This window comes from Saprolegnia diclina (genome assembly GCF_000281045.1).
Source record: "Saprolegnia diclina VS20 unplaced genomic scaffold supercont1.10, whole genome shotgun sequence".
Classification (NCBI taxonomy): domain Eukaryota; phylum Oomycota; class Saprolegniomycetes; order Saprolegniales; family Saprolegniaceae; genus Saprolegnia; species Saprolegnia diclina.
The window spans coordinates 447,129-473,307 of NW_008246077.1; the positions used below are offsets into that span (position 1 = coordinate 447,129).

The 26,179-nt window shown below is 59.7% G+C and overlaps 12 protein-coding genes across 13 annotated transcripts; 5 read left to right on the plus strand and 7 right to left on the minus strand.

Annotated features, from left to right (window-relative positions):
- Positions 1-48: 48 nt before the first annotated feature.
- SDRG_04152 (hypothetical protein) lies at positions 49-380 on the minus strand (the record flags this gene model as incomplete). The annotated part of the gene is made up of 2 exons (XM_008609813.1): positions 145-380; positions 49-52 (listed from the first exon to the last, which is right to left on the minus strand). Exons 1-2 carry the CDS (start codon positions 351-353, stop codon positions 49-51), a joined length of 213 nt encoding a protein of 70 aa, XP_008608035.1. The 5' UTR covers positions 354-380.
- A 434-nt stretch (positions 381-814) lies between these two features.
- SDRG_04153 (STE/STE11 protein kinase) lies at positions 815-3,124 on the minus strand. The gene is made up of 10 exons (XM_008609814.1): positions 2,897-3,124; positions 2,793-2,853; positions 2,681-2,742; positions 2,439-2,633; positions 2,247-2,387; positions 1,847-2,191; positions 1,705-1,803; positions 1,474-1,654; positions 994-1,421; positions 815-949 (listed from the first exon to the last, which is right to left on the minus strand). The coding sequence occupies exons 1-10, from the start codon at positions 3,101-3,103 to the stop codon at positions 863-865; spliced, it is 1,806 nt and encodes a 601-aa protein (XP_008608036.1). The 5' UTR covers positions 3,104-3,124; the 3' UTR covers positions 815-862.
- A 488-nt stretch (positions 3,125-3,612) lies between these two features.
- Positions 3,613-5,561, plus strand: SDRG_04154 (hypothetical protein). The gene is made up of 3 exons (XM_008609815.1): positions 3,613-4,352; positions 4,398-4,845; positions 4,891-5,561. The coding sequence occupies exons 1-3, from the start codon at positions 3,648-3,650 to the stop codon at positions 5,415-5,417; spliced, it is 1,680 nt and encodes a 559-aa protein (XP_008608037.1). The 5' UTR covers positions 3,613-3,647; the 3' UTR covers positions 5,418-5,561.
- Positions 5,562-7,753: 2,192 nt separating this feature from the next.
- On the plus strand, positions 7,754-8,476 carry SDRG_04155 (hypothetical protein). Its single transcript, XM_008609816.1, has one exon. The coding sequence runs from the start codon at positions 7,797-7,799 to the stop codon at positions 8,385-8,387; it is 591 nt and encodes a 196-aa protein (XP_008608038.1). The 5' UTR covers positions 7,754-7,796; the 3' UTR covers positions 8,388-8,476.
- Positions 8,460-9,866, minus strand: SDRG_04156 (hypothetical protein; the record flags this gene model as incomplete). Its single annotated transcript, XM_008609817.1, has 5 exons — positions 8,460-9,006; positions 9,060-9,253; positions 9,304-9,499; positions 9,548-9,628; positions 9,682-9,866. 5 exons carry the CDS (start codon positions 9,864-9,866, stop codon positions 8,460-8,462), a joined length of 1,203 nt encoding a protein of 400 aa, XP_008608039.1.
- A 936-nt stretch (positions 9,867-10,802) lies between these two features.
- On the minus strand, positions 10,803-12,064 carry SDRG_04157 (hypothetical protein). Its single transcript, XM_008609818.1, has one exon. It carries the CDS (start codon positions 11,940-11,942, stop codon positions 11,085-11,087), a length of 858 nt encoding a protein of 285 aa, XP_008608040.1. The 5' UTR covers positions 11,943-12,064; the 3' UTR covers positions 10,803-11,084.
- Positions 12,065-13,239: 1,175 nt separating this feature from the next.
- SDRG_04158 lies at positions 13,240-14,614 on the plus strand. 2 transcript variants are annotated; one of them, XM_008609820.1, is made up of 8 exons: positions 13,240-13,394; positions 13,446-13,610; positions 13,655-13,784; positions 13,830-13,895; positions 13,946-14,001; positions 14,045-14,305; positions 14,353-14,427; positions 14,479-14,614. In XM_008609820.1, the coding sequence occupies exons 1-8, from the start codon at positions 13,264-13,266 to the stop codon at positions 14,552-14,554; spliced, it is 960 nt and encodes a 319-aa protein (XP_008608042.1). In that variant the 5' UTR covers positions 13,240-13,263; the 3' UTR covers positions 14,555-14,614. The 2 variants fall into 2 exon arrangements, with proteins under 2 accessions (XP_008608042.1, XP_008608041.1); XM_008609819.1 differs by having other exon boundaries at positions 13,655-13,895.
- On the minus strand, positions 14,609-16,110 carry SDRG_04159 (hypothetical protein; the record flags this gene model as incomplete). The annotated part of the gene is made up of 2 exons (XM_008609821.1): positions 14,609-15,820; positions 15,865-16,110. 2 exons carry the CDS (start codon positions 16,108-16,110, stop codon positions 14,609-14,611), a joined length of 1,458 nt encoding a protein of 485 aa, XP_008608043.1.
- Positions 16,111-17,138: 1,028 nt separating this feature from the next.
- Positions 17,139-18,417, plus strand: SDRG_04160 (hypothetical protein; the record flags this gene model as incomplete). The annotated part of the gene is made up of 6 exons (XM_008609822.1): positions 17,139-17,341; positions 17,392-17,426; positions 17,472-17,704; positions 17,748-17,956; positions 18,004-18,103; positions 18,150-18,417. The coding sequence occupies 6 exons, from the start codon at positions 17,139-17,141 to the stop codon at positions 18,411-18,413; spliced, it is 1,044 nt and encodes a 347-aa protein (XP_008608044.1). The 3' UTR covers positions 18,414-18,417.
- Positions 18,418-18,672: 255 nt separating this feature from the next.
- Positions 18,673-19,122, minus strand: SDRG_04161 (hypothetical protein; the record flags this gene model as incomplete). Its single annotated transcript, XM_008609823.1, has 1 exon — positions 18,673-19,122. The coding sequence occupies one exon, from the start codon at positions 19,120-19,122 to the stop codon at positions 18,673-18,675; it is 450 nt and encodes a 149-aa protein (XP_008608045.1).
- Positions 19,123-19,519: 397 nt separating this feature from the next.
- On the plus strand, positions 19,520-21,055 carry SDRG_04162 (hypothetical protein). The gene is made up of 6 exons (XM_008609824.1): positions 19,520-20,039; positions 20,086-20,256; positions 20,300-20,437; positions 20,483-20,722; positions 20,765-20,844; positions 20,892-21,055. The coding sequence occupies exons 1-6, from the start codon at positions 19,770-19,772 to the stop codon at positions 20,971-20,973; spliced, it is 981 nt and encodes a 326-aa protein (XP_008608046.1). The 5' UTR covers positions 19,520-19,769; the 3' UTR covers positions 20,974-21,055.
- Positions 20,983-25,923, minus strand: SDRG_04163 (hypothetical protein). The gene is made up of 2 exons (XM_008609825.1): positions 25,840-25,923; positions 20,983-25,739 (listed from the first exon to the last, which is right to left on the minus strand). The coding sequence occupies exons 1-2, from the start codon at positions 25,853-25,855 to the stop codon at positions 21,052-21,054; spliced, it is 4,704 nt and encodes a 1,567-aa protein (XP_008608047.1). The 5' UTR covers positions 25,856-25,923; the 3' UTR covers positions 20,983-21,051.
- Positions 25,924-26,179: the final 256 nt, after the last annotated feature.

Consider the following 26,179-nt stretch of genomic DNA (forward strand, 5'->3'; position numbering starts at 1 on the left):
GGCGAGGTGACCTTGGGCGATGCCACCTTGGGCGAAGCGACGTGGGTACTATCTTCTTGCACAATCGACGACTTGCGCGACGCTGGCTTGGGCGATGTAATGGGCGGTGGTGGCGGCGGCGGAACAGCAGTGCGCGTGGGCGACGCCATGGGCGACTGCGCCTTGCGCGGCGAGTTGGCCTGCAGCTTGGGCGTCGTCGCGGCCTTGACCATCGTGATGGAGCGGGACTTGGTCTTCTTCTTGGATTCGTCGTCGGCCGCCTTCATGTACTCGTACGCGACGAAGCCGGCGAGGCCGATGATGCTGAGGACGGCGACGAGCACGGTCGGGCCCGCAGTCACCTTGGACGCCATGCTAATTGGACTCTGTGAAGATCGCCTTGTCTTTGGCCCCGTACTGGTGGTTAAAATCTGCCGGATCCCAAACCTCTTGGGTTTTCTATACGGACCAATCGCAGGCCACCATTGGTTGTCAATAAAAATACATACAAATATCAAGTACACAATCATATTTTAAACGAATGGTCCGTCTATTTTTAGCCGCGATCGAAAAAGAACCCCGGGGATGAACTTGCCGATGGCGCACCGCCTTTCCCGACGAGACGACGACATGGAGGCGACGACGACTAACGCCGACGTATCGACTAACTAGATGACGACTACTGCCTCTCTATCGACGAACGTGACGGCAACGACGATGCAATTGCCGGCTGCCGCCCTCGACACTGTCGTTGGGGCGGAAAAGGCCAGGAGGATACGGACAAGCCATGAACACCATATCCCACAGTACACCCAAGACGTCGCATGCGACCCACTTTGCACTTGGTCCAAAACGCTGTTGGATGAGTTTGCCTTTGGCAGTATTAGCCCGGCGCAAGCGACCGCCGGTACGCCTCTTGCTCTTCGCGCCACTGCCGCGCTTGCTCTTCCTTGAGCTTACGTTTCTGGGCCTATTATATGTACGGTCACTTGTAGGTGCAGATTTTGGGGCTACCTCGCGCTCGAGGACAGCGTCGCGCTCGCGCTTGGCCACGTCCGACAAGATGGGCGTCTCGTCATAGAGCTTCTTCTTGGGCGGCGACGATACAACTGGCGGGTGATGGTCGTCCTTGGCAGTGAGGCGCGGCATGACAACGTCGGAGCCTGCACCCAAATCGTGCGAGTGGCGCCGGTTGCCCGCGTTGGCATTGAGGTCTTTGGATGACGCCAACGATGTGCTCCGCGTGTGCGCCGATGTGGCCTTCATCGAGGCCACGGTCGGGTCCGAGTTCTTCTTCTTCTTTGACGCCGACTTCGGTGGCGTCAGCGACGGCAACACCGACTCGCTACTCGATGTGGTCATCGGCATCGCGCCTTTTTCTTCATCTTCCTCTTCGCTCTCGTCCTCCATGCGCTTGCTTGCGCTCGGTTCGTGCATGGGCTCTACAAGTCACATTCAGACATTAGGACGCGCGGACGCACAGCGGTGCAGGACCTTGTTGGACCTTGGTTTGGTCGTGGGACGGCGTCTTGACTTCGTGCATGGCAAATGCATCATAGTGAAGACTCGGGTGGAAGAGCGGGACAGCGGTCCGCGGCGGCGCGTCTCCGCAACCATGCGGTCGCGACGGCCCCATGGACGTGCCCGCCGTTGTGGCGCGGCCCTTCAAGTTCTCCTACATCCGAACATGGTCGATTCACGAATAAAACCTGCAGAAGAATCTACGTGCAAAATGGCGTGGGTCGGGGCTTGGTTGAAGTGTCGGTGCTGAATGAACGGGTGCTTGAGCAGCGTTTCGGCCGACGGTCGCGCCTCGGGCGCCACCTATTTGTCCCTTTGAACGGAATCGAACTACAGTGGCGTGTACCTGCAAGCACGCAGTGATGAACGACTTGGCGACGGGCGAAATGGAGGCGGGCAGCTCCGGGGGCGCCGTGAGGTTGGCAATGTGGAAGAAGAGCGCGATTTGGCTCTGAAACTTCATGCTTTTCCACAGCGGGACGCCCGTGAGCATCTTGACCAGCGAGCACCCAAGGCTCCAAATGTCGACTTTGACGCTGGTGCCGGCTTGCTTGACGACCTCGGGCGCCATGTAGTAGGGCGTGCCCCGCAGCGACTTGCCTTGGGCGACCGAGCTTGCGTTGAGCAAGCGCGAAGCGCCAAAGTCGGCCAGCTTGACGCCCCCGTGCTGGTCGATCAGAATATTGCTCGGCTACGCATCGAAGACAACCTGTCCAATCTTGCATCTCCAACTCGGTAGAGTCTACCTTGATGTCGTAGTGCACAACGTTCTTCGAGTGCAAGTACGCAATGCCGAGGAGGATTTGGTAAACGTACGTTTGCGCCACAGGCTCCGAGCACCCAAACGTCTTGGTGTTGTCTTCGAGGCTACCCCCGGGGACCCACTCCTATGCGAACTAGAGAGTGCGCACGTCTCCGATTAGCGCCAAAGGACCAACCGTAAAGATGTAGAGAGTCCGCGCAGCCTCGTCGTACTCGCTCCCCATGTACTTGACGATATTGGGATGGTGCAGGCAGCGTAACACGAGCACTTCTTGCTGAATCGCGATGACCTCGTCGGCCGAGTCGTCGTCGTACATGATCTCTTTGACGGCCATGAGGTCCCCAGTGTACTCGTTCCGCGCCAGGTAGACCTACCACCCTTTCAATGCATATCGTAGCGATAGAGCCCAGTGTGCACCGAGCCAAAGCTGCCTGTGCCAAGGAGCTCGCCGCGCTTCCACGGAAAAGCTGTGGGGTCGTCTAAGACATACACAGTATGAGAAATCGATGGAACTGAGATTGGGCGTCACCGGATGTGTCGGGTTCGAAGTCTTCGTTGGCGTACTCGTCGTCGCCGCTGTCCTTTTTCTCCTGGCCAAAGGATTACACCTTGAGATCAGTAGTGTGAACAAACTTTTGCCGTCGGCGACTTGTGGTGCAGCGGTGTCTTGGCGCCACTCGGACTGCGGCTGGTCACCTTGGGGCTCTTGAGCGACGTGCTGTTGGCCCGCTGCATGTGGTCGTCGCTGACATTGACGGAGAGGAGCCGTGGGGTACTGCGAGATTTGATGTCGGTCGGCGCTGCAATCACCGACGACGTCTTGCTCGCTCCACTGCCCATGGACCAGTGCGTCCATCCACCGATAACTACTGCGCTAGAAATAGGCCGTCCTCTTAAATTAACACACTTCTGCGACCGCACGTTGGACGCAACCTTAGGCGTTATCGAGGTGTATATCGGCAGACTCGAACCATCGATGCTGGCCACGCGCGCGGGAGGCATTCGGACTTGACACCACTGTCGCTAGTCTGTCCACAAAGGTGCTGACATATTGGTCTACTACCTCGACACGTTTCATGCTGTCAAAGTGACGGAGAAGTGTGGACTGTCGCGATCCGCTTTGCGCGGCCCCGGTCCATATTGGCCACGGTCGCCCTCGATAATAATGTACGGTGGACGGCAGACCCAGAGCCTGGAAGCACCATCTCCTCAAGTGCGTATAGCGCTAGTACGAGTAGCAAGCTTCCTCGTTCTTCGAGCACTTTGCACTTTGGCGCGTGCAGCGATTAATGGATCGTGTCTGCGTCGACCAATCCGAAAATCGTGTGGTTTTTGCCCAATCAGAAGTGGCGGTTTGAGCACTACCATCGTTTCCGAAACAAGCATGGCGCTGTCACTGCTTCTGGTGTGGTGGGCCTGCATGCTGGCCACGGCGCGGGCCTTGGCGCCGATCCCGCCGGGCGTCACCTTTGATCTGAACGGCGGCGGCCTCGAGCGCAGCCCGGCCTTCTCGCCTCTCGACGATCTCAAGCAAAAGCATGTGCTCTTCATCTCGCTCGCGATCCGTGGCCACGCGACACCTCTCTTGCGCGTCGCCGACGAAATGGTTCGCCGCGGCTACAACGTGAGCTTTGCGACGCACGACTCGGGCAAGGAGTGGGTCCAGCGCACGGGCGCGACCTTCGTATCCGCCGGCCCATTTCCGATTTCAGCCGACACGTTGCGGGAAAAGCTCCAAGCCATCACGCGCGATGCGTCCACGTTCCGGGGCATCCTCAACATGTTCAACGACATTTACGTCCCGACAGCGCAGCCCATGTACGATGCGCTGTACCCGAGTATTTCGGCGTCGCGCCCGGACCTCGTCATCCTCGACATTGCCACCATCGGCGGGCACGACCTCGTGCACAAGTTGCAGCTACCGTACCTTGTCAACTCGCCGTCGATTCTCTTCGACATGGGCGGGACGCCGTCGTATGTACCGGCGTGGGGCACGGGCTTTTCGATTCACATGTCGCTCTGGAACCGGTGCATGAACTTGCTCTTCCCACGGCTCCTCTCGGTCGCGCTCACGCCGCCCTTCATGCAGGTCACTTTTTCGCTCAGAAAGACTTGGACTGACGACAGTATATAGGTCAACAAGGCGCGTTGGGAGCTCGATTTGGCGCCGTACCGGTCGCAGCACGACATCTTCAAGGGCGCCCGGATCCTTGTCAACACGGCCTTTGGCCTCGAGTACGCCCGACCGCTCTCGCCGCTCATCGAGATGGTCGGGCCACTCTTGCCGCTGGAGAGCCTCAGCGACGCGGCGTCGACGTTGCCACCGCTCGTGAGCCAGTGGATGGCGTCGGACGACGTTATCTACATTAGCTTTGGCAGCCTCTCGTACATTGACCCGTGGCAAGCGAACGCGATCGTCCAAGGTCTCTCGAAGGACGGTGCGGCGTACAACGTACTCTGGACGCTTCCGAACGACCAGCGCCACGTGCTGCCCTCCACTTTGCCCCCGTCGTTCCGCATCAAGGTGCTCGGCTCGGGGTTTCCCCACCTTAAGGTGCTCGCGCATCCCGCCGTCAAATTAGGTATGCCGTACGCTCATTAGATGTCGTATCTTGAAGTCCTTGTAGTGATCTCGCACTGCGGCATGGTCTCGGCGCAAGAAGCGCTCGTGTTTGGCAAGCCCGTGCTCTGCCTTCCGTTTGTCGTTGACCAGCCCGACGTGGCCGCGCGGGTCGTCGACGCCGGCGCGGGCTTGGTCCTCGACAAGACGCACTTTACGCCAGATGAGGTCCGGCACAAGGCGCACGAGCTCATCCAGAACGCCTCGTACGCGGCCGCGGCCGTGCGCGTTGGCGCGGCGCTCAAGGAGGCCGGCGGCATTGACCGCGTGCTCACGATCATCGAGTCGACCCTTCAGTTTGGCCACGCCCACTTGACGACCGTCGACCTGCTCTTGCCGTGGCACAAGGTCGTCATGCTTGACGTGTGGGCTGTCTACGCTGCCGTCGTGTGCCTGGGGCTCGTCGGTGTCCGCGTGCTCTGTCTCTTTTGCTACCGGTTTCTTCGAAGCCTCGTCATTGTCGCTGGCGGCGCGCCACCGCTCGAGCCATCGTCGAAAGCACCGTCGTCGACCGAGACCCCGCCGCCGTCGTAGCAGTCTTCTGATAAGTGTATCTCTTCACGCTCACTTTGTCTTTGGTTCGACGGACGGTGTGGGAGGAGATGAGCATCATATATGTATTTACTACCACACGAGCCGAGTGGCCAAAACTACTTATAACGTAAACGTTGTCGTCGACGCGCGGCTGAGGCGCAGCCCGAGCTGCTTCTTCTTGAGAAAGTGGAGCACCTCGGCCAACGTCTGGGCTTCGTCCTGCTCGATCGCGGTCGTCTCGAGGCACCGAATGACCGTGCGGAACGCATCGAGGTGCTCTTGCAGCGTCGGCATGGCCTCGCCGCCGTCGTCAGCGACTTCGGCCGTGACGCTCGCGACCGTCGGCATGTCGAGGGCCTTGAACTCTTCCATGCACTCGCGCGGTTCGTCAAAGAACTCTTCGTTGAGCTGCTTGTGCACGTCGTTTTCACCGCGCGAGTTGAGGAGCTCCTTGATGTTGATGACGCCGCCCAGCTGGAGGCAGTAGAGCATGCTCCAGAGGTCGTCTTCGGTCGACTTTTCGAGCACTTCGACGTTCGTGACGGGCTCGCCGTGGTACGCAGCGACAAAGTTGGCCTTGCGCCAGCAGTTGACGACCACGTCCTTGGGCACTTCACGCCACGCTTCCGAGATCCACTGCATCGCTTGGAGCTGCGTGACACGGTAAATGTCGGGCGCGCCTTCTTCGTTGCGATCGATCGCATGCGCGAGGTGCTTCATGCGGTACCGGCACTTGAAGGCGGTCGTGATGCCGCAGTGCATCGGCTGCGCCTTGGTGCCCATCGTGTGCGGAAACACAATGAGGCGGACGTTCGAGAGCTCGAGGCCGACCGAGATGTGCGACGGTGCATTGTCGATGAGGAGGAGGATGCTGCGCTGCGCAAACTGCATGCGCGCGTTGAGGTCGCGGAGCCACTGCTGGAAGATGAGCACCGTCATCTTGGACTTGGCGTTGTGGCAGTAGTTGAAGCCGAGCTTCTCCGCGCTCTGCGACCGCCAGTCTTTCGGGGGAAAGACCTCGCCAATGATGAAGGGCTCGAGCATCTCGCTGCCGTCGGCGTTGGACGTGAGCGCGACCGTGAGCTTTGACTCGTTCGCAAAGTGCACTTCGAGGTTGTCGTGGTCGGCAAACGCATGCGGCGAGATGCGAAAGAAGAGCCCGGTTTCGTCCATCGTAAAGATATCCTTGAGCGCATAATGCTGCGTGAGCTCCTTGATGTGCATCGAGGTGAGGTCGTCCGGGAGCTTAAAGTCCATCACTTGCGGAATGAGCGCCGCCGGGCTCGTGTCCATGAGCGCGTTCATTGTTGCAATCGACGTGCTGCCCACCGACTTGGGAATGCCCAGCTTCTTGAAGCCGTGGCGCTGCTTGAACGAGCTGAGCCAGCCGTTTGAGAACGCGAGCTTGCCCTCGAGGCCCATCTGCGTGCTGAGCTCGCGGCCCTTTTCCTTGATCGCGTCGCCCGTCAAGTTGACCTTGTTGTGGCGCTCGAGCACCCAGTTGGCGAGCGCTTGGTCAAAGTGGTTGAACTTGGTCGGGCGGATCGTCTTGCGCGAGGTATCAAAGGCGGCGCCACCGACGCTCTCGCGGAAGAGGTGCTCGTGCTTGAGGATGTTGCTCATGGTCGGCTGCGTCGGCGCTTTCGCCAGCTGGAACTCGAGCATGGCCCATCGGCAGAGGTCCTTCTGTGTGATCTTGGGCGTCGTCCGGTGCTTCTCACAGATGCGTCGCTTCTGCTCGACCGTGAGGTTGCCCTTCCCGGCGCCGTCGGCCGCGCGGCCCCGGCGCGACTTGGCCTTGCCTTCCATCGTCGGCGCAGTGGTCATCGCAATGAACTGGTTGTGAAAAACGATAACCCCCTTCTTCGTTTAACCCGCTTCTTCCAATTCGGTACTGTCCTTTGAAAATCGACCAATCACAGCGCATGGCAAAGGGCGTTTCTATCTTTTCAGCCAATCCGCGCGCATTGTCGTCGCCCCTCTCGCCACCCCGGACCTGTCTCTTTGAATAGCTCCCCCGCCGCATACAATCGGTCAATTATAAAATTTAAGAGTCGCTAATTTTATTAAAATATGGATATCGGCGAGAGCCAAAAAGACGCGTTAAATCGCCAGCGACTTCCGCCGTGATCTTCATCCGGAAGTGGCAAGCGACAACGTCTGCGGCCGATACTCGCTGCCTGCGGCAATGCCCGCGGGGGGAGCAGGAGCATATCCCTGCGTATACATATGAGAGCAAGCAAGGTGGGAAGGGTCCCACGGCAGCCATTTGGCGCGCAAATTCTGGCTTCTTGTTTGAAACCAAATGATCGGATTGGCTAAAAACAGTTTAAACGGGCCAATCATAAGCGCTGCTTTGGCTGCTGAAGATTTGGTGTGATGCGGGCGTGGCCGACGACCGACGCGAGGACGACCCATCACCTCGTCCATGGGCATGGACCTATGATGGACCGACGAGCGAGGATGACGATGGTCTATGCATGCAAGGACGATGGGCGCTCCTGCGTCCTGGAAGACCGCGTGCCGACGCAGGCCCACGGGACGTACTTCGAGTCGTTGCTCCATCTCCCGACGCTCCATCACGAGGCGACGTCGTACTTGGTCCGTGTCGTCCAGCGTCATGACGTCTGCGAGCTCGAGATGCGACCGCCGATGCGAAGCGCGATCTGGTCGTGCTCCCTCGAGCCAGCGGCCACGGTGACGTACCCGATGGCACAGTACGCTGCTCCGCGCGAAGCCCTGCCCTCCATCGAGACAAGCCGCATTGCCCCATCGCCTGCGATCGCGCTCATGCTGCTCATGTGTTTCGTGCTTCTCGAGATCACGCGACGCCGTTGGTCCAACAAGGCTCCTGCACTTCGGTCGCCCCCACCTGTGCGCTGGGAGACCTGCGATGGGCGGGAGCACGCAGCCTCGACCTTCTCTGGCACCGCCCAGGACGTGACGTACCTTCTTCAAAAGCGCCTGTAGCCATCGCGGCAACAACCTTGTTTGTATGCAAGCGTCTTACGTTAATAGATAGATGATACACGCATCCTGCTGCTAGTAGTCGGCGAGGAAGAGGTTCTTCTGGTTCATGCGCGCTGCCCGCTGGTCCTTGAGCGCAGCGCTCTGGTGCTTGCGCGTGTGCGAGTTCTTGGAGAGCGTGTCCCGCTTCTCGACGCGCGGCTGCTCTTCGGACGTTAGCGGGAGGTCGAGGAGCCCGCGGACCGTGTTGTTGTACTTGAGGTGCTCTTGGAACCCGACGTGGAGCCATTTCTTGAGCGTACTGTACTGCTTGAGCGTGCACCAGTCCTGGAACCGGAGCATTTCGTTCTGGAACGAAAAGGTCACGGACGGCGAGACGTCGTCGGCCACCGTCTTGTACACGTCGCGGAAGACCGTGCGCTGCTCCTTCCGGTCGCGCTTGCTCGTCTTCTTGCTCGAGTCCTTGCTCAGCAGGAGGAGCTTGGCCGCAATCACGTCGCGGTCCACGTACTCGACGTGGGCCGTCGCGAGCGCTTCGAAAAAGAGCGCAATGTTCTCGCCAGCCGCCGACCGCACGTCGACATCCGTGTGCTCGAGAAGCTGCAGAAAGACCTCGAGGTTCCTACACATCCCTGTGAGATGACGATAATGCTTGACGACGATCAAGGCACATACGGGGCAAGGAACGAGTCGTCGACCAAGGTCGCACTTGGCAGTGTCGAAGCGAGACAGCCCCACGTGTCAAGGGCGGCGACGGCGAGCGCGTTTGACGCGTTGCCAAAGAAAGCGGTGCACGATGAGAGGACGGCGTGGGTGTCTTCCTGGTCGCTGCTGCAGATGAAGCAGACTGTGCCAAGCGCTTGCAGCGCCTACAAATCCACACCGTTAGATGAATATGATGCGTGGATATGCAATGTACCATGGCACGCACGTCGCTGGCTTGCGTCTCGGACTTGACGAGCAAATGCAATGGGCCCTTGATCTGGTTGTAGTAGCTGTCTTCGTTGGCGCCAAGGATGAGGGCCATGAGCGCGAGGATCTGCGCGCCAAGCACGCCTTCCGCCGGCGACGGGCGGCGCAAGATGTGCAAGACGTTGGTTTGGAGCGTGTCAACGCTACATCCATGCATGAGAACTTATTTGGCGATGGATCGGACGACGTACTTGTCCTGGAGCAGCTCGAGCGGAACACATTGCGCGAGCAGCGCCTCAATCTTCTTCAAGGCCGAGACACGCGTCGTCGTTCTACAGTATGCACATGGTCGCATCCAACGCACGGCGGGATTCCATGCTCGTACCGCTTCTCGAGGAGTTCTTCCATGTGGGCGTGGAGCGCTTCTTCTTGCGTGAGCTCGCCGTCGTTCTCATCGACGTCCAAGGAGCGGTCCGTGTCGTTGGACGCGACCGACCCGCCAAAGCTCATGCTGCCGTCGTCCGAGTCGTACCCGTTGCGCGCATGCTTGGAGGTCGTCTTCTTGCCCATGCTGGCTGGTTGCTTCTTTGGAAATGAAAAGCCACGGCCAAGGACGTCGAGGAATTTGATTCGTGGGACAGGGACAAACGTCCCAGCGTTTTTTTGCTACGTCGGGCCGTCACATTTTGAAAACACCCAACTTTTGCCTTGTACGCGTCCTCGTCGGGCAGGACGAGCGCCACGGACGGGCTCCTTGCTTGCAGCGCACTGTTCGGTATCGCTGCCAACCACGACGTCGACGAAGAGTAGTGGTGCAGCGTGTGGCGCGACCATGAACGGCAGTTGCGCGCGAGCGTCCAGCGTGGAGTTGCATAGAGCAGCGTTCAACGTTGAAGTTGCTCTTCATTCGTTTGCATTTTCGGACGCATCCTTTTCACGATAGCTCGCCGAATATATAGAGAAGAGGTCGTTTCGCTACAGCAAAGTAGATACTCTAGTAGATATATGTCAGTCTTTGCCGGTCGTCCTCAGGGTGCTGGTGCTGGCTTGTAGAGCTCGAACCGGTGCGGTCCGGGCGAGTTGAACGTTCTCACTCACATCGCGTCAGCTGAAAGACCAATGAATAAGCCTACGAGAATGGTGCCATGTACGTAAAGCTGGCATCACGTCCAGGCACATGCGGGACGGGATGACCAGGTACCACAAGAATCCCCTTGAGGTGCGTGTTTTTAGCTGCTGGTCGCAAAGGTTCAAAACACAGGTTTGTCCCAATCTTTGCTGGGAAAACGGCGCGACAGTGAATCTTCAAGGGCAACGGGCCAATGAATGGCTGCGGAATTTAAATCTTATCTATTATAGTTAAGCCCGCGCGGGCCTATGCGCCTGCTAGTGTCAAGGCCCATGGCGCCTGGTTCCAGGATGTGGATCCACACCATGCCATCTCATGGCCACGGACTCCGTCGCGAAGACCGCAGTGCAGGCCTCGTAGAACTTGGGTCTCTGGTACGGGCAGGAAGGCCAGGGAGGAGTCAGGAGCTGCGGCAGTAACGACGTGGAGCACCTGTGTCCCTGTCCCTGTTGAAGTCGACGCGGCGTCGGTGTTCGTGCTGCTTGCACGACGGCGACGAGTCGATGGAAGCCCTGTTAACTTTATATTTTATAGTATGAGCCGATCGCTTTCCTGTTTGATGCCGAAGTCTCCGGCCAGGCGTAAGTGAGGAAGTGCGCGCAGGATGGAGGTGAATGGTCGAGCGACAGACTCATGATGAAGCCAATGGATGGCCCAGTCTAGTCGCGTCGATGCGGTTCAGGACTGCGACGGCGCTTGGATGATCTACTGCGGCTGCGACTTCTTCGGCGCCGACGGCTACGACTGCGGCTTTTGCTCCTGCTGCGGCCCTTCTCTTCATTGTCGTCCTTCTTTATGTTGTAATGGCGCTCGAGCTCGATCATCATGGCATGCGACACCATCTTGATGTGCATAAAGTTGCAGTAGCCGCCGCGGTTGCACGTGCCCTCATCAAACTGACGACAGCGCGCTTCGCGAAAGTCTGTGACGGGCGAAAACTCGCAAATGAGCGGGCGGCCACCGTAGAAGCGACCGTAGAGCGCCTTCTGCGCCGCAGCGGCGCACTCTTCGTCGTCAAACTTGGCGTACACGTTGCCGACAAGGTGGTCGCCCAGATTGTCGCACACGTTGAGTTCGTCGACCTTGCCAAACTTGCACAGCTCTTCGTAGACTTCTTCAAAGAAGTCTTCGAAGTCTTCGTCGACAGTCTTCTGGTCCAATTGCGACGGGTCGCCGTTGGCCGCAATGATGACCGAGAGCGGGTTCTGGTACATGTGCTTGACCAGGATCGTTTGGCTAAATACGGGCTTGTTGTGAAGGCGCGAGCATCGGTCGCCGTGCCGGCAGGCGCCAATCTTGAAGTAGAACGGGCAGTTGACGCGGTCTTCTTCTGTGCCGTGGATGCGGGCAAGGTGCTCGGCGCCGCCGCCGACGCCGGGCTCGGCTCGTCGGCCCATGTCACGGCCGTAGCCACCGCGGCCGCCCATGCCGCCGCCGCCGCCGTAGCCGCCTCCCCGTCCCCTGTTGAAGTCGCCGCCGCCGCCGCCGCCGCCGTAGCTGCTGCCATACCTGCTCATCCTGCCACCTGTCGCTGAAACTTCGAAATGGCCTTCTCCACGTCGGATTTTGCGGCCGTTGATTGCGTTCTGCACAAGCCCATAAAGTATGCGTTTTCAGAGGGACCCAAAGGCGCACGAACACCACACAAACGCGATCTCGCGGATCCTCTCAGACCCAATATCTTCGCTGCGTATAAAGTTCTACAGTATCCGGACGTGTCCGTGAACTCGGATGCGACCATCAATGATACCGATCCGGCATACCACCACTCGCAACACAACCACGTACGACGACGACCAAGATAAGACCGTAATGACCACACGCAGGCTCTTGCACCAAGCTCCATCTTCAGCACTATGGTAGTCGTACGTCTCTTCCAACTGGTCAACACCCGAGATGACCCGCTCCCATCACTCCCAAGGAAGCCTTCCAGCCTTCACATCGCAATATTGTATAGCCGTAGCGCCGCCGTTCACGCCCACTACCCCATCAATTTCGTATTGAGCAAGCCTAAGATCTTAGAAATCTTAGATCGTAGATAGAACATACGACCTGCGTCGTTGGATTAGTTATGATCTAATCCGACACACTTCAACCACAAATGGCGTCGATCTGGCACACACGACTTCGTCGCAGTCGTAAACACCCGAACGAATCGCTCAGTTTAGGCGCGGAGCTTGCGTGCAGTCATCATCGCTATCAACGCAGTCGACGCGCAGTTCGCACCGTTATCTTGCGTCTCGGATCAAGAAGCGCCGTCATCCATGCGTCTCAGCGTCACGAATCTAGGGCCATATACATGGTCCAGCCTGTACGATGAGTACATGGATGTCCATGATGCTGTTGCCGTCATCTCGTACACGGTAAGTCGCATGATGCAAAGTGGCTTCACGAGAGGGCCCAACTGCGAAAAACGCGCGAAATCCATGGGAAAAAGAACTTGGGTTCTCTTCAACCTTGCGCGCAATGGCGATGCGGGTGGAAGTCCGATCCGCTTCTTCGCAGCATCCTTTACGCTGGCGACCGTCCTCCTCCGGACGACGAGAGGCTGCATGAAAACGCTGGATCTCTCCAAGGAGGCTGTACCTAGGTACAACTTGAGCTTGGTCGCTGCTTCCTGGGACGATCCGACGCAGGTGCGCACAACGCTGCAATCAATACCACAACTGTAAAAGTGGCCAATCGCAGTGCGTTGTGGGACACGGCGCCCCACGTTCCGCGTTGTGATTGGTGTATTTTTCAAAAAACTTCGAATTTCGGGATTCGAAAATAGAAATGCGCTGTCCATCTTGATGACGATGCTACTGCGCAACGTTTCATTTCGAGAAAGGCCGCAGCATGGACCAGACGCAGGACGACAGCAACACGGTCAGCAGCAACAACCAGCACCACGAGAGCGCCGACGTGGCGCCGGCCAAGTCGACGTACGTGGTCCAGGAAGGCGACACGCTCATGGGCATCGCCATCAAGTACGCGATGCTACGGCGGACGAGGCGCTCATCGCTGTTGCCTTGACATAGACACGGCCTGCGCGAGTTTGACCTGCGCCAGTCCAACCACCTTCTTGGCGGCCACGCGATCTACCAAGGCCAAGTGCTCAAGATCCGCCAGCGCATTCGCGCGCGCAGCCAGAGCCTTCCGTCGAAAGCGCTCCACGAGTTCTTGCCCAACGATGCATCCCGCCGGTACGATGCTGTCATCGGAAGAGAAGAGCTGACGGACGCGGTAGGAGCTCGAGCCAGGCCATGATTGCGATCCCAGAGCACGCGGCGAAACACCCGTCGAGCAACCAGGAAGACCCGACCGACGACGAGAAGCGACCCGTGTCGCCGACGATCAAGGAGCCCGCGCACGAGCCGGTACCGTGCAAGTGCCATCTCGTGGATCCAACCTCGCTCCCCAAGCTGCTCCTCGCGACTCCTCACGACATCCTGTCGCACCCAAGCTACACAAAGTACCTCGTTCCGAGGGTATGTGCGTCCTATCCTCCTCCACCGGCTCGATGCAACCACTTGTGTAGCTCGAAGCATGCCTTCCGGCGCGCCACCGCGGCTACGACTGGAAGATTGCCTACAGGTGCGACGCGGCTTACCATGGCATCGCACTCATCTCTGTCTAGCCTGGCGCAGCATGGCGCCAGCCTCGGGACGCTTTATCGCAACGTCCGCGGCAAGCGGCCGACGATCGTGGTCGTCGAGACCAGCGACGGCGATGTCTTTGGCGCGTTTGCGTCCATGCCGTGGAGCCCGTCGACGTCGTACTATGGCACGGGCGAATGCTTCCTTTTTACGTGCTACCCGTCCTTTGAGCACTTTGCGTGGAAGGGCACGAACGCCATGATCATGTTCAGCAACGAGTCGATGATGGCCATGGGCGGCGGGTACATATACCTCTCTCATTGCTTCGTCGTTGACGTCGTTTGCGCAGCGGCGGGTTTGCGTGGGCTGTCAACAGCGACCTCTCGCGGGGCACGAGTGCGCACAGCCTCACCTTTGAGAACCGGTGCGCCGCCATGCTTGCAGCGTCGTCGCGCTCACGCAGTATGCGATATAGGTGCTTGGCCCACCGCTCGGACTTTGACATAGTCAACTTTGAGGTTTGGGAACTCGTGTCCAAGTACACCAACTAGCCAGCGGGGTGCACACTATTAGTTGTAGTTTATTATTTTAATATCGATCCTTCTTCACTGCGTGAGCGCCCGAATGTAGTCGAGGAGCGTGACGGCGACGGTCGTTGCGTCCTCCTGCAGAGCCGCGTCCAGCGACGGGTCTGTGCGCCATGCCGTGTCGAGCGCCTCGACGCGGGCGGCGACGGTAGGGGTTGTGATGGCGGCCGTGCACGACGACGGCGGCGACATGAGCGCTTGCGCAAGCGCCTCCATCACCTGGAGCCCGACCTGGGGCGTGAGCGTCGGGTCCGTCAGCAGCGCTGCGGTCGCTGCGCAGTAGATGTCGCTGGCGTGGATGGCCGCGTGGATGTCGGCGGCCCGCGACGGGTCGGCCGCGTGCTCGGCGAGGAGGTGGTGCAGCACCAGTACCGCCTTGAGTCGCAGCTGCAACGGCGCCTCCGTGTTGGCAGCGAGTGCGTTCAAAATACGAATCCCATCTTGTGACAGGAACACGGCTTGGCACTTGGCGTTGCCTTGAATAAGCGCCGAGAGGGCGTAGAGGGCCTTGCGCTGCATGGCGACGACCGCCTTGTCCTGCAGGGGCATGGCGAGCGACTCCAAGAGATGCGGGACCGCGCCAGCCTGAAGCGCCCACGTCTGGGCCTCTTCAAAGTGCTTGACCGCGCTGCCAACCACCCACATGGCCTGCGCGCGCACGTCGAGATCGGTTGCGTTGAGGAACTGGACCGTCACGGCGAGACCGCCGAGCGTGTTGAAGTCGCGGGCCTTGTCGAGGTCCTGAACTTCCCACTCGAGCTGAGTGAGCGCGTCGAGGACATCGTCGGTCGGCGTTGTTGGCGCCAAGAGCGCATCGATGAGCGTCTGCATGTACTGGGCTTCGTTCCGGATCGCCTCGGACGCCTCTTTCAGCTCGGCTTGACGCGCCTTCCAGAGCTTCTCAACATATGCTGCAAACGCCTCTTTCGAGAGGTGTGCGTGCGCCTCGTGGATGTTGATGCCGTCGAGGACGGGCGGCTCGGGCAGCCCCGCGAGCACATTGTAGAGCGAATCACTAATGCGGTGCTCCTCCTTCGTCTCGGGTGCGGCGACGACGTCAGACGCCGCTTCTTGGCCCGTGGGTTTGCTGGCAACAGCTGTGAGCTTGCTGGCAGCAACCTTGGGTGTGGGCACGTTGGCCGGCGTCGCATCACTGTCGTCGTCGTCGTCTTTCGAGAGCAGCTTGGCTTCCTTCTTGCCCGTCGCCAGATTGATGCGCACGTGGAGACCCTATTCATGTCGTAAGAGATAAGGCCCATAGAGCGCTGACGTACGCCTGGAATGGCTTGGTTGGGCAGGATTTCCTGCCACTCGGACGTGGGCTCGAAGAGCGGCGGCGCGGGCGCGCAGACGCCGTCGACGGTCAGGTCGCACGTCTGCGTCGGCGCAGTGGACGGCGCAGTGGACGGCGCAGTAGATGGCACGATGGAGACTTGGTGCGCGGTGACGGCTGCCGCCACGACGGCCATCGCCATGATCTGGAGCACACGCATGCTCGTGGTTCTCGAAATACTGACCATGCCACCAATCTCCGCTTTTCCTTTTACCTTGCTGTATGTATATCATAGCGAAACACATATAACACGTGGCAGCCTTGCATCGCGACAACATTGTCCGCCACGTGGCACAGATCCAACCAACACGGCCAAGAATGACGTGGCAGCTCAAGACACGTGTGGCCATTCTCGCCACCGAAAAGCGCGACGCCCATGTGAGCGGGTCACCCCCCACAGAGCTTCCCCCCTTTGGTGGGAGGTATTCTGGCTGTCTTAGACTACCAGAATACCTCCAAGACAACTAGTTTATGATGCATCCTCGACCTCGAGACCACGATCGACATGCGAGCCAAGGAGGCGATTCGGCGTGCGGGACTGTCGTGGTCGTCTCGAGCAAGCGTGCAATGCTCAACGATCAGCGCGCGTGTGCTACCGACGAGGGCCCACGTATCGAATCGACAGCGTCGACAGCACTGCTGCTGCTTCGCTTGGTTGACCGAGATGGGTCGTCGAGTTTGGCGCGTCATCGTCTCTTAAAACGATACCGCTTCCCAACACCCGCAGCTCATTCTCGCGCTAGTACATGTACTGCGCCTGTCGCCGTAAAGGCCTCGCCCAAAGATGCAACGAGTCGATGCCACCACCATCCTCGCTGTTCTCTGTCGTTACATGGGCACATCCCGCCTGCGTCAGTCAATTGCGACCAGGTGCCTTTATGAATCCTCGGCGGCGCACGCCATTGCCTTCAACGTTTGGCACGCCGCACCTACGGTACCGCAGCGTCCAGCCCGCAGCTCGAGCGACCGCCGTTCTACACTGCGGTATCCGACGGGCGACGTGCGCGATTATACTGCTGCCACCACCACCAGTCACGTCGCTGCGACCCAAGTTAGTCACTGACGCTGTTGCGTCACGTGCCGTACGTTGAAGCTGGGCCAAGCAACTCGCACGAGCTTCCGCCATCGAAGACGATAGGGCAGAAAGTGCACCTTTCGAAGGACGCTGGCCACAAAATTCGAAGGTCGAGCGGTCATTTCTGAATCGACGACGAGATGCACCTCGTGGCAACCTCCAAGCTCCTTCTCGACTGCTGGATCGCACCGTTCGTCGTCTTCTTCCAGCGCCGCGCCCACACACAGCAGTCGTTCGCCCAAGCGGTGCTCTTCCACATCATGCGCCTCTGCACGTCGACGCAGATTCCGGTGTTCCGCCGCCTCTTCAACCTCTACGGCGTACTCCAGCGTCTTCTCTACAAGTACAGGCCATGCGATCGCCAATGCATCTTTCTCATGTCGTTGCGACTAGGCCTTTTCACATTGTCGCGACGCCGCGTGTCAAGGGTACGCACATGCGCTTGAGCAGCAGCCTCATGCTTGGACTTGTAGGACTTTGGTACGGACAGCCCGTCATGCACGACCACATGAAATCACACGCAACCATCTTGTACATCCACGGCGGCGCGTTTGCCGCGGGCTCGGCCGCGACGCAGTCGAACGACCTCATCAAGCCGCTCATCACCGCGCTCAACACGCAGGACGTGGCGGCCCGCGTCTTTAGCCTCGAGTACGACCTCGCGCCCGAGCGGCAGTTCCCGCACCAGCAGCACCAAGCCCTCGCGGTACGACGTCCTGTCGCCTGCATATCATCAAGTATTTACGCAGGCGTACGAGTGGCTGCTGGCCCAAAACTACACCAACATCATTGTCATGGGCGACTCGGCCGGCGGCAACCTCGCGCTCTCGCTCTTGCAAGCCATCGTGCGCCTCGGCCTGCCGCAAGCCGCGGGCGGTATCCTCCTCTCGCCGTGGGTCGACCTCACCATGTCGCACACGTCGTACGAGCGCAACGAGACGACCGACTACATTGCCAAGTAAGAACCCATGTACCCCATGCGACGATGCGATCGGCAGCACGTAGGTCGGGCGCACTCACGGCGCGGGCCGCGTACGTGACGGAAGACAACATTGAGAAGGCGTCGCCCGGCTTGCAGTCGATGGAGGGCCTCGCCCCCATCATGGTAGGCCGCCGACATCGCATCTCTCGACCTCACGCTAGGTGCACAGGTGGTGTATGGTGGCGGGGAGATCCTCGCCGACGAGATCGCGGCCATGGTCGACTCGGCCAAGAGCGCTAAAGTCCCCGTGCATGAGATCTACCACCCGACGCTCTGCCACGTGTACCCAATGGTGCTTAGGAACTCGGACCATGCGAACGAAGCGTTCGAGGGCATGGCCCAGTTCATTGCCGGAGCGACGCAGCCGGTATCCCTCGAGATCCAAGTCGTGCCAAGCGCGTCGACCGAGCAAGCGCCCATCGCTTGCGCCTAATCCTCAATATGTACTTGGTTGATCTATCTTAGCAGCCTTTTGCGCGTCTTGGCACATGCATGAAGCAACGACTACGACGCCAGCGAGCATGAACGATGCACGGCCGGCCACTCGTCTCGGACGATGCGACCGACAACGTTCTCGAGCGGCCCGTGGAGGCGACTGCCGCACGCACCAGCGAGGTGCACTGTGTACGTGGCTTTGTCTCGACACACCATCTTTGGTCAAACAAAAAGGAATGGATTACAAGGGTCGAGCTCTAGTCGAGCGTGAGGTTGCGGTACGACGTGCCGCTCTCGAGCATCTCCTTCTTGGTCGAGTAGCCGTAAATGATCGAGCCGACGCCATAGACGATCGTGAGGATGCCGACGACGAGGCCAAAGACCGTGTCGAGGCTGAGCGTGAGGAAGCCGAGGAAGATGAGGTAGAAGCCCGAGCCGACAAAGCCCGTGAGGAGGCCAAACCACTCGAGAGGCAGACGCGCGCCAAAGGCCGCGGCCATGAGGAGGCAGTGGCTGAGCACGATCTGGTAGCAGTGCAATACGACGCGCGCGATCGAGGCGCGGATCTCGCCGGACGTTTTGAACGGGTAGTCGTCGTTGGCGATGAGCCAGACGGCGGCGACCGTGTTGAGGAGGCCGAAGATGGACATGAAGACCTGGTGGACCTTCATGGCCGTGATCGTGCAGCAGAGAAACTTCTTGGCCATCGCGACGCAAAATGGGAAATGCGCCTTTGGTCATGGCGCCGCCGGCGATTGCCGTATCCAGTATGTGACCAGCTGGCAGTTGTTCAACAAATTTTGTTGAACTCTCGAGGTGAATCGTTGGACACGACTTGGTTTGGCGAATTGCGCCCACGACACGCAAAGAGGTGATAGGGAAGAGGACGGCGCGTGGCCAAGCGATGCGGCTTGTTCTCGGCTTGGTCACCAGCACGGCGACGGTCGACAGAGGCAGGAGCATTCAACCTGCATTGACTATGACTCGGTACTCGACCGTTGGACGACGCTCTCACGCGGCCTGGCCATTGGACTCGACTTCAAGAAATGTACGAGCGTGGCTACGGCAGATCGGGCAAGTGCTAGTAGCTTCTTTGCTCGTGGCGTTCTTCTCGGGCGCTCGCAGCTGCCAAAAACCACGGATGGCAGAGCTGCTAAGGCCTGACGGTGCGAGCAGCTTTGGAGCACGCGTCGTAGCGCTCATTATGCCGCTCATGTAGCGTGGGCCAGTGGAGTTTATGCTAGAACCCCCATGGCTAGGACAATCACGATGCGACTGATGAGAAAGCAACATCGTCAGGACAGTCATCCGGATACGATCGCGGAGTCCGGATGAGGAGGTCGGAAGCAATCGAATGTGGGCCGACGGCAGCGTCGCCGAGCTCGCGCGGCTCCGGGGCGTGCTCGCGCGGGCGCCGAGCCTCGCGCCGACGCATGCGAGCGCCAACTTGCGCGTGAACAAGTGGGACTCGCTCGTCCTCGACTCGGAGATCCTCGCGCTCATGAAGCACCCGATCAAGAGCATGTTTGCGCTCTTCCAGCCCGGCTTGATGGAGAAGTACCAGCCCGAGATCGACGGCGTCACGTACGCGATGCTCTTTGCGCTCTCGGTGGGCATGCACCAGGTATGTACGCATTCAACCGCTGGCGCCCGAGCATCTATCTGTGCAGCCGACGCCCGGCATGAAGCTCCAGAACCTCCAGTTCGAAAAAGAGTGCTTGACGTGGAAGAAGACACTGCCGCTTTTCCTCCTCTCGGTGGGTCTGCCGTATGCATGGAACCGCATCCATCGCGCGCTCTTGAGCTACCGCTGGCGCGAAGACCGGTCGACCGAGGCCGAGGTGCGCGCACTTGCACGACACCACGACGGCACCATTCTACTAGGACCAGTACCAGCACTTTTTGAACCTCGTGCACCGCATGAGCACAGTCGCGGCGATCTTGAAGCTCGCGAACCACCTCGCGTTCTGGAAGCAAGGCGAGTATCGCAGCGTGCCCGAGCGCCTCGTGGGCATGAAGCTCGTACGCACTTCGCGTCCACAGCAACAGCCTCATCATGGTACGTAGGCGCCGCTCACGCGCTCGGTCGCGCCGCGCGCCATCACGTTCGAGTACATGAACCGGCAGCTGGTCTGGGACGGCTTTGTCGAGTTTTGCTACTTTGCACTGCCGCTCATCAACTGGCAGCGCGCCGGCCTCTGGCTCAAGCAGCGCGGCAAGCAGCTTCTCGGCCCGGATGCCAGTGCCAGCGATGGTCAAGCCAGCGGCGTCGGGCCCTGCGCCCTCTGCAATGCCACGCCGGCCAAGGTCCCTTCATGTCGGTTGCCGTCTCTTCTAATATGCGCGTAGACGCCGTACATAACGTCGTGCGGCCACCAGTACTGCTACTACTGCCTCCAGACGGCGGTCGCCACCGACCCGACCTTTGTGTACGGGCGCTGCATGGCAATCGAGGCTGAAGGCTGGCGACATGTAGGTGTGCGACGTGCGGCGATGTCTTTGACGCGTCCGAGCGGCTCTCGGCGGCGCATGTCTCGCCCGCGCTGCTGCACATGTAACATCAGTCGTCGTACACGAGTAGGCACCATATATGATGTCGCAAGGCGTCGAAAACGAGTCATCAACTACAACTGTTCCTAGTACCGGCGCTCTTGGTACGGTGCGCCGGCATGGTGGTGGTGGGGCGGCGCCTGGTGGTGCGCCGGCGGCGGCGGGCGGCCATAGTCGGCGTACCGTGGACCGCCGCTGTTACCTCCGTGCGGCTGGTAGCTGCTCGCACCGTGCGAGCTGTGATGCCCGCTGCTGTAGCTCGACGTGCGCGGCGCGGGCTCGCCCGAGCGGCCACTGCTGCTGTAGCTCGACGGGCGCGACGGCTCGGCGGTACGGCTACCCGAACCCGACGCGTAGTTGCTCGTGCGCGGCTTGGACTTTGGCGGCGCGAGCGCCGTCTTCTTGAAAAACGCAAGCGCGTGCGCCAGAGATGGCTGGACCGACGAGTTGACCGAGCCAAAGAACCGGAAACCGTTGGCACGGACCTCCATGTTCCACGTCCGCGCCGTCGTGCGCGCGACAAACGTCACGGAGAAGCAGCCCGGGTACTCCTTGAACGGGTGGATCGCATATGGGATGCGCTTCGGGTCGGCCTTTTTCTCGGCAAGGAGCGCCTCGCCAATGTCGTGCGCGTCTTCGTTGCGGTAGTTCTTGTGGTGCACAATCTCGTCAACGAGCGTGTTCATTGGGTCAATGAGCCGCGCAATCATCTCGTCAATCGACTCGAACGTCTCGTCCTTGACGATGAGCTTGGCACCGAGGCGGCCTTCGGACGGCTTGTCCTTCTCGAGCACGTCAAAGTGGCGGTACACGCCGTCCAGGACCTTCCACGTCAGCGTCAAGTGGTCGACGTTCTCGCGCGCGGGGCGAAGCACCACATCACCGACCGGGAGCGTCTTGAGCTTGGCGATCGCTTGCTTCATGTTGACGTTGTGGAACACGGGGTGGATGATCTGGCGGCGCTTGCGCTGGGACTTTTTCTGAATGCGCGTGTTGTCGTATGACTTTTCCTCCTCGGGGCGGGGCAGCTCGTTCACGAGCAAGTCGTACCGGTGCTGACTGTCCTTGATAATCTTGTCGACGTTCACGGCGCGCGGGAACGACCCGCGGTTGAAGATCTCTTCCGTCATCATGACGATCGACCGCTGGTCGCAGGCGAGACTCAAGTGGTACCGGTTGTAGTCCTGGACAAAGTCCATGATCTTGGCGTTCACTTGCATGCCGCGCGGGAACCCGTTGATGCGCAAGTACTCATTGCCGCGCTCCGTCATGTAGTCGGGCAAATGCTCCTTCTTGAGCTGCGCCTTGATGTTGGAGTGGAGCGAAACAACGACCATCTGATCACCTGCCATCTTGATAAGGCGGCACGGCACGACCATACCAATGCGGAGCGTCTCGCGCGTCTCGTTGTGAAGGAGGTAGAAGAGGTCCAGCTGCACCGGGTCCTTGTACTTGTCACGCGGGTCAAAGTACGGGTACCGCAGCTCGCGCTTGATGTGCTCGAGCGTCAAGAGCTTCGGGCCCTTCTGCTGCAGCTCGAGTCGGTTGGCATACGCGGGCAAGTCGAGGTCCGCCAGCGAGTCCTGGATCTCGACGTCCGAGAGCCGTTCACTCTTCTTCGACGTGCTTGCCGGGCGCTTGGCGCTGGCATTCTTGATCGCAGTTGCCGACTGGAACATCGTGTCTTCGACCGCGTACGAGTACTGATCCGGGTCGTACAAATCCATCGTCGTGTTGTTGTTGGCGTCACCGCACATCTTGACCGCCATGTAGTAGCTCTCGGGGTGGATGCGTGTGTCGTCGAGTGAGTTGAGCGGTGACTCCTTGAGCGCGTCACGCTCGCGGATGCGGACAAAACCCGCGCAGTTGCGGTACACGACAGCGCCCGACACCATCTTGAGTAAATCCTGGCGCTTCTCGAGGTACCCCGCTGCCTTGATCTTCTCAATGAGCGCCAAGGCCTTGATCGGCCCGAGACCCGAGACGAACTGCAGCACGTACGACGCGTGCGCATAGTTGGCCACGTAGTTGATGTCGACGCCGACCTTGTTGACGGTCTGGGTAAAGATGCGCTCGTACTCTTTCACGAGGAGGTCCTTGTTGACGTGGCTCTGGAACAAATCGACGTTGAGGTACAAAAGCTCACGGCCACGACCTGGCTCGTTCTGCGCGACAAAGCCCCACATGGAGCTGAGCTCCGCGAGCGGGTTGCGCAAATAGCGCGCGAGCCCGATCGCAGCACGCATGCCCGTCGACTCTTCCGGGAACTCGGCCTCGGCGCGCTTCGACTTGCTGTACATGCGGGCGACGTCGTCCTTGAGGAACGTCACGTGGAGGTACTCGCGCGGTTCGCTGGCATCGGCACGATGAATCTTGTTGCGAACCGAGTCGACGAGCTCGCCCATGTCCATGCACTTTAGACCGCCGCTCGTGTTGATAACAACTGCCGACGTGCGCGTGTGCTCTTCCAAGAACGTCGTGAGTACAGTCTGGAGCGACTCGAGGCACGTTGCCGTCAAGCACCGGCCCTGAACCTTGTCGACGAGCTCTCCGTTCTCGTCGAGCGCGACGATGTAGGCAACGGCCTCCGGATCTTCGTCGTCGACGTAAATACCGATGAGGCGCGGGTCCTCGCCTTCGTGAGCTTCGAATGGCCGGACCATGACGCGCTTCCGCATGGCGTCGCCGCACCGACGCAGCACAACGTCTTGCGCCGAGAGCCGCCACTCCTGGCGCAGCTCTTCCTGAAGCGACGGGATCAAGAATGCCACGACAGCCTCAGCGAGAATGTCACGGCGGTGGCTCTGCCATTCGCTGCTGTCGCCCGGCGCGAGGTAGATCTGCTCGAGGCTCTCAATCAAGACGAGGTGGTCCACCGAGACGTGCGCCGTCACAAACCCTTCTTTCTCGGCCTTCTCGACCCGCATGTACAAATCCGTTCCAAAAACGTCCAGCGCCGCCATGCCTTCGAGGTACTGGAGACCGTGGCAGTAGTGAAACTCGTCGATTTCCTCGACGCCCTTCTTGGTCGTGACCGTCGTGAGCGAGGCGAAGCGATGGAAGAGGTCGCGCATGCGCTGGCGCACGTTCGGGTCGGACGCGACTTGGTACGCCGCGACGTGGCGTGCGCCCTTGAGGACGTCCGGAATCGTCGGAAATTCGTTCGAGAGGTACGTCATGCAAATGTCACCGAGACTGGCGGTCGGCGTTTCGACTTGGCCTTCGCCGTCCGTCAAGATGCCCGCCAAGACGCCACCGAGAACAGTCGCGCTCATCGTGAACTGCGCGGCGAGGCCCTTGAGGCCAGCCTTGACGCACACGTTGTAAAATGTCCGTCGACCGGGGCGCTTGAGGCCAGCCGCATTGCTCTTCTCGCGCACGTCCAGCGTCGAAAACGCGAGTGAGAGATCGGCCAAGTGCTTCTCTTCCGGGCTGCGCACGACATGCTGGTAGCACTTGCGCACGGCCGTGCTCTCGCGCGCCTCGCTCGCGTCGACGGCGTTTTGCATGCCGACCTGCAGCGCCGCACGCTTCCGCTGGAGCTTGTCGTACTTGATGTCGAGGTCTTGGATAAGATACAAATGCTCGCTGTGAAGCCCCGCGGTCTTCCAGTACTCCTTGCAGTAGCGCTGAACGAACGCCGGCTCCAGCTTGTCTTCATGGTAGAAGCGGAGGACGTTGTCGATCGCAGTCACAAGGTTGCCGCGCACACCGCGCTGGCCCGTGTACTTGGCCTCGAGCTTCTTCAAGACACTGTCGACCATCCACTCGGCTTCCTCTGCACGCTCTTCGGGGTCCGGGAACCGCCGCTGCGCAAACATCTGGATGTAGCGCTCGGGCTCGTCGCGCTCGCGGACAGCCGCGTCGTTGGCCGTCATGTGGAATTCCTTCAAGACACTGGGCTCGTACTTGTCGATCAAGATTGCACGCTTGTCCTTCTCGGCCGACTCTTGCGTAATGTGGCCACGCGTTGCCTCCAAGAAGGCCTCGGCGTCACCGAAGAGCTCCTCGGCTTCATCGAGCTGGTACAAAGACGGACCTTGAGCGATCTCCATCGACTGGCGCGGCTTCTTCACGGGGCGGTGGCCCGTCTTTTGACGCCCGTTGCCGTCTTCATCTTCCGACACGATGAAGCCATCATCACTGTCGTACTCGGCCTCGTCGCCGTAACCGTCGCCCTTGCGCACCGGCGCAGCATCTTCATCGTCATCTGACGCACCAAACATGTCTTTGGACATGTCGGCGTTGATCTTCTCGGCCTTCTTCTTCACCTTCTTGGACGCCTTCTTGGCCGAGCCATCCGAGTCAAAGTCGCCGCCGTCGCTGTAGGAGCGGTCGCGGTTCTTCTTGATACCCAAGTTTTCTTGAATGAGATCAATGTCGTCGTCGTCCAGGTCGTCGTCGTCCCGGCCTTGGCGCAAGCGCGAGCGCTTCTTGTCCTTCTTCTTCTTGCGCTTGCGATGGCCCCGGCCTTCGTCTTCATCGCTCTCGTCGTCGTCGCCGACGACGAAGCCGTCGTTGACGTACGTGTTGTCTTCTTCGACGTCCTCTTCTTCGGACGAGTCGATCTCCTTCCCGTCGTCATCGCTCTCGGACGCTTCCTCTTCAACAAAGGCGTTCTTCTTGCGGGGCTTCTCGTCGTCACTGTCCATGACGCGGCTCTTTTTGGCCGCCTTGGTCTTGCCCTTCTTGTCCAGCTTGCGCTTCTTCGAGCCGGGGTCGGCCTTCATCTCCGACTCGGATTCCGACTCGGACACGGCCGGCGAGTTCTCATCTACCGAGAGCAGCATGGGCGTCTGGAAGCGTTCCATCGCGTAGAGACCCTCGGTAGATGGAGCGCTCCATCTACCAGCCTCTTCCTCGCTCGCGCTTACCTTCGGACGATGGCATCGTGGGTTGGTCTGCTGCTCCGGATCACTGGACTTCCAACCCCACAGGTTTCGCTGTGCGGGGCTTCACCCAATTCCAAATATATTCAATTCGGACATGTCCTTGTTTCAAACGCCATATTCGGCCTTTTCGGGCTTGGCTTCGGCAAAAATGGCGCGAAAGCCTAGCTATAAAGTGGATTTGCTTCGTGATTTATTACCGACGGTGGCAACAACATACAAACACCAAGCCAAGACGCCACCGTGTGTAATAAAATACGCCATTTTATTATGCTGCACAAGATCGCGACAACTTTAGGACCATCACTGACCGCATGACAAAAGA

Bases quoted from the DNA above. Each gene is read 5' to 3' on its own strand.
- SDRG_04154 (XM_008609815.1), top strand. From the start codon at position 3,648: ATGGCGCTGTCACTGCTTCTGGTGTGGTGGGCCTGCATGCTGGCCACG. The intron at 4,353-4,397 runs GTCACTTTTTCG...GACAGTATATAG, and splicing joins TCACGCCGCCCTTCATGCAG to GTCAACAAGGCGCGTTGGGA. The intron at 4,846-4,890 runs GTATGCCGTACG...AAGTCCTTGTAG, and splicing joins GCATCCCGCCGTCAAATTAG to TGATCTCGCACTGCGGCATG.
- SDRG_04155 (XM_008609816.1), top strand. From the start codon at position 7,797: ATGCGGGCGTGGCCGACGACCGACGCGAGGACGACCCATCACCTCGTC.
- SDRG_04157 (XM_008609818.1), bottom strand. From the start codon at position 11,942: ATGAGCAGGTATGGCAGCAGCTACGGCGGCGGCGGCGGCGGCGGCGAC.
- SDRG_04162 (XM_008609824.1), top strand. From the start codon at position 19,770: ATGTGGGCCGACGGCAGCGTCGCCGAGCTCGCGCGGCTCCGGGGCGTG. The intron at 20,040-20,085 runs GTATGTACGCAT...CTATCTGTGCAG, and splicing joins TCTCGGTGGGCATGCACCAG to CCGACGCCCGGCATGAAGCT. The intron at 20,845-20,891 runs GTACGGGCGCTG...GGCGACATGTAG, and splicing joins GCCACCGACCCGACCTTTGT to GTGTGCGACGTGCGGCGATG.
- SDRG_04153 (XM_008609814.1), bottom strand. From the start codon at position 3,103: ATGGGCAGTGGAGCGAGCAAGACGTCGTCGGTGATTGCAGCGCCGACC. The intron at 2,192-2,246 runs GTAGACTCTACC...TTCGATGCGTAG, and splicing joins TTGTGCACTACGACATCAAG to CCGAGCAATATTCTGATCGA. The intron at 1,804-1,846 runs GTACACGCCACT...AGGGACAAATAG, and splicing joins TCATCACTGCGTGCTTGCAG to GTGGCGCCCGAGGCGCGACC.
- SDRG_04158 (XM_008609819.1), top strand. From the start codon at position 13,264: ATGGACCAGACGCAGGACGACAGCAACACGGTCAGCAGCAACAACCAG. The intron at 13,896-13,945 runs GTATGTGCGTCC...CCACTTGTGTAG, and splicing joins CAAAGTACCTCGTTCCGAGG to CTCGAAGCATGCCTTCCGGC. The intron at 14,306-14,352 runs GTACATATACCT...TCGTTTGCGCAG, and splicing joins ATGATGGCCATGGGCGGCGG to CGGCGGGTTTGCGTGGGCTG.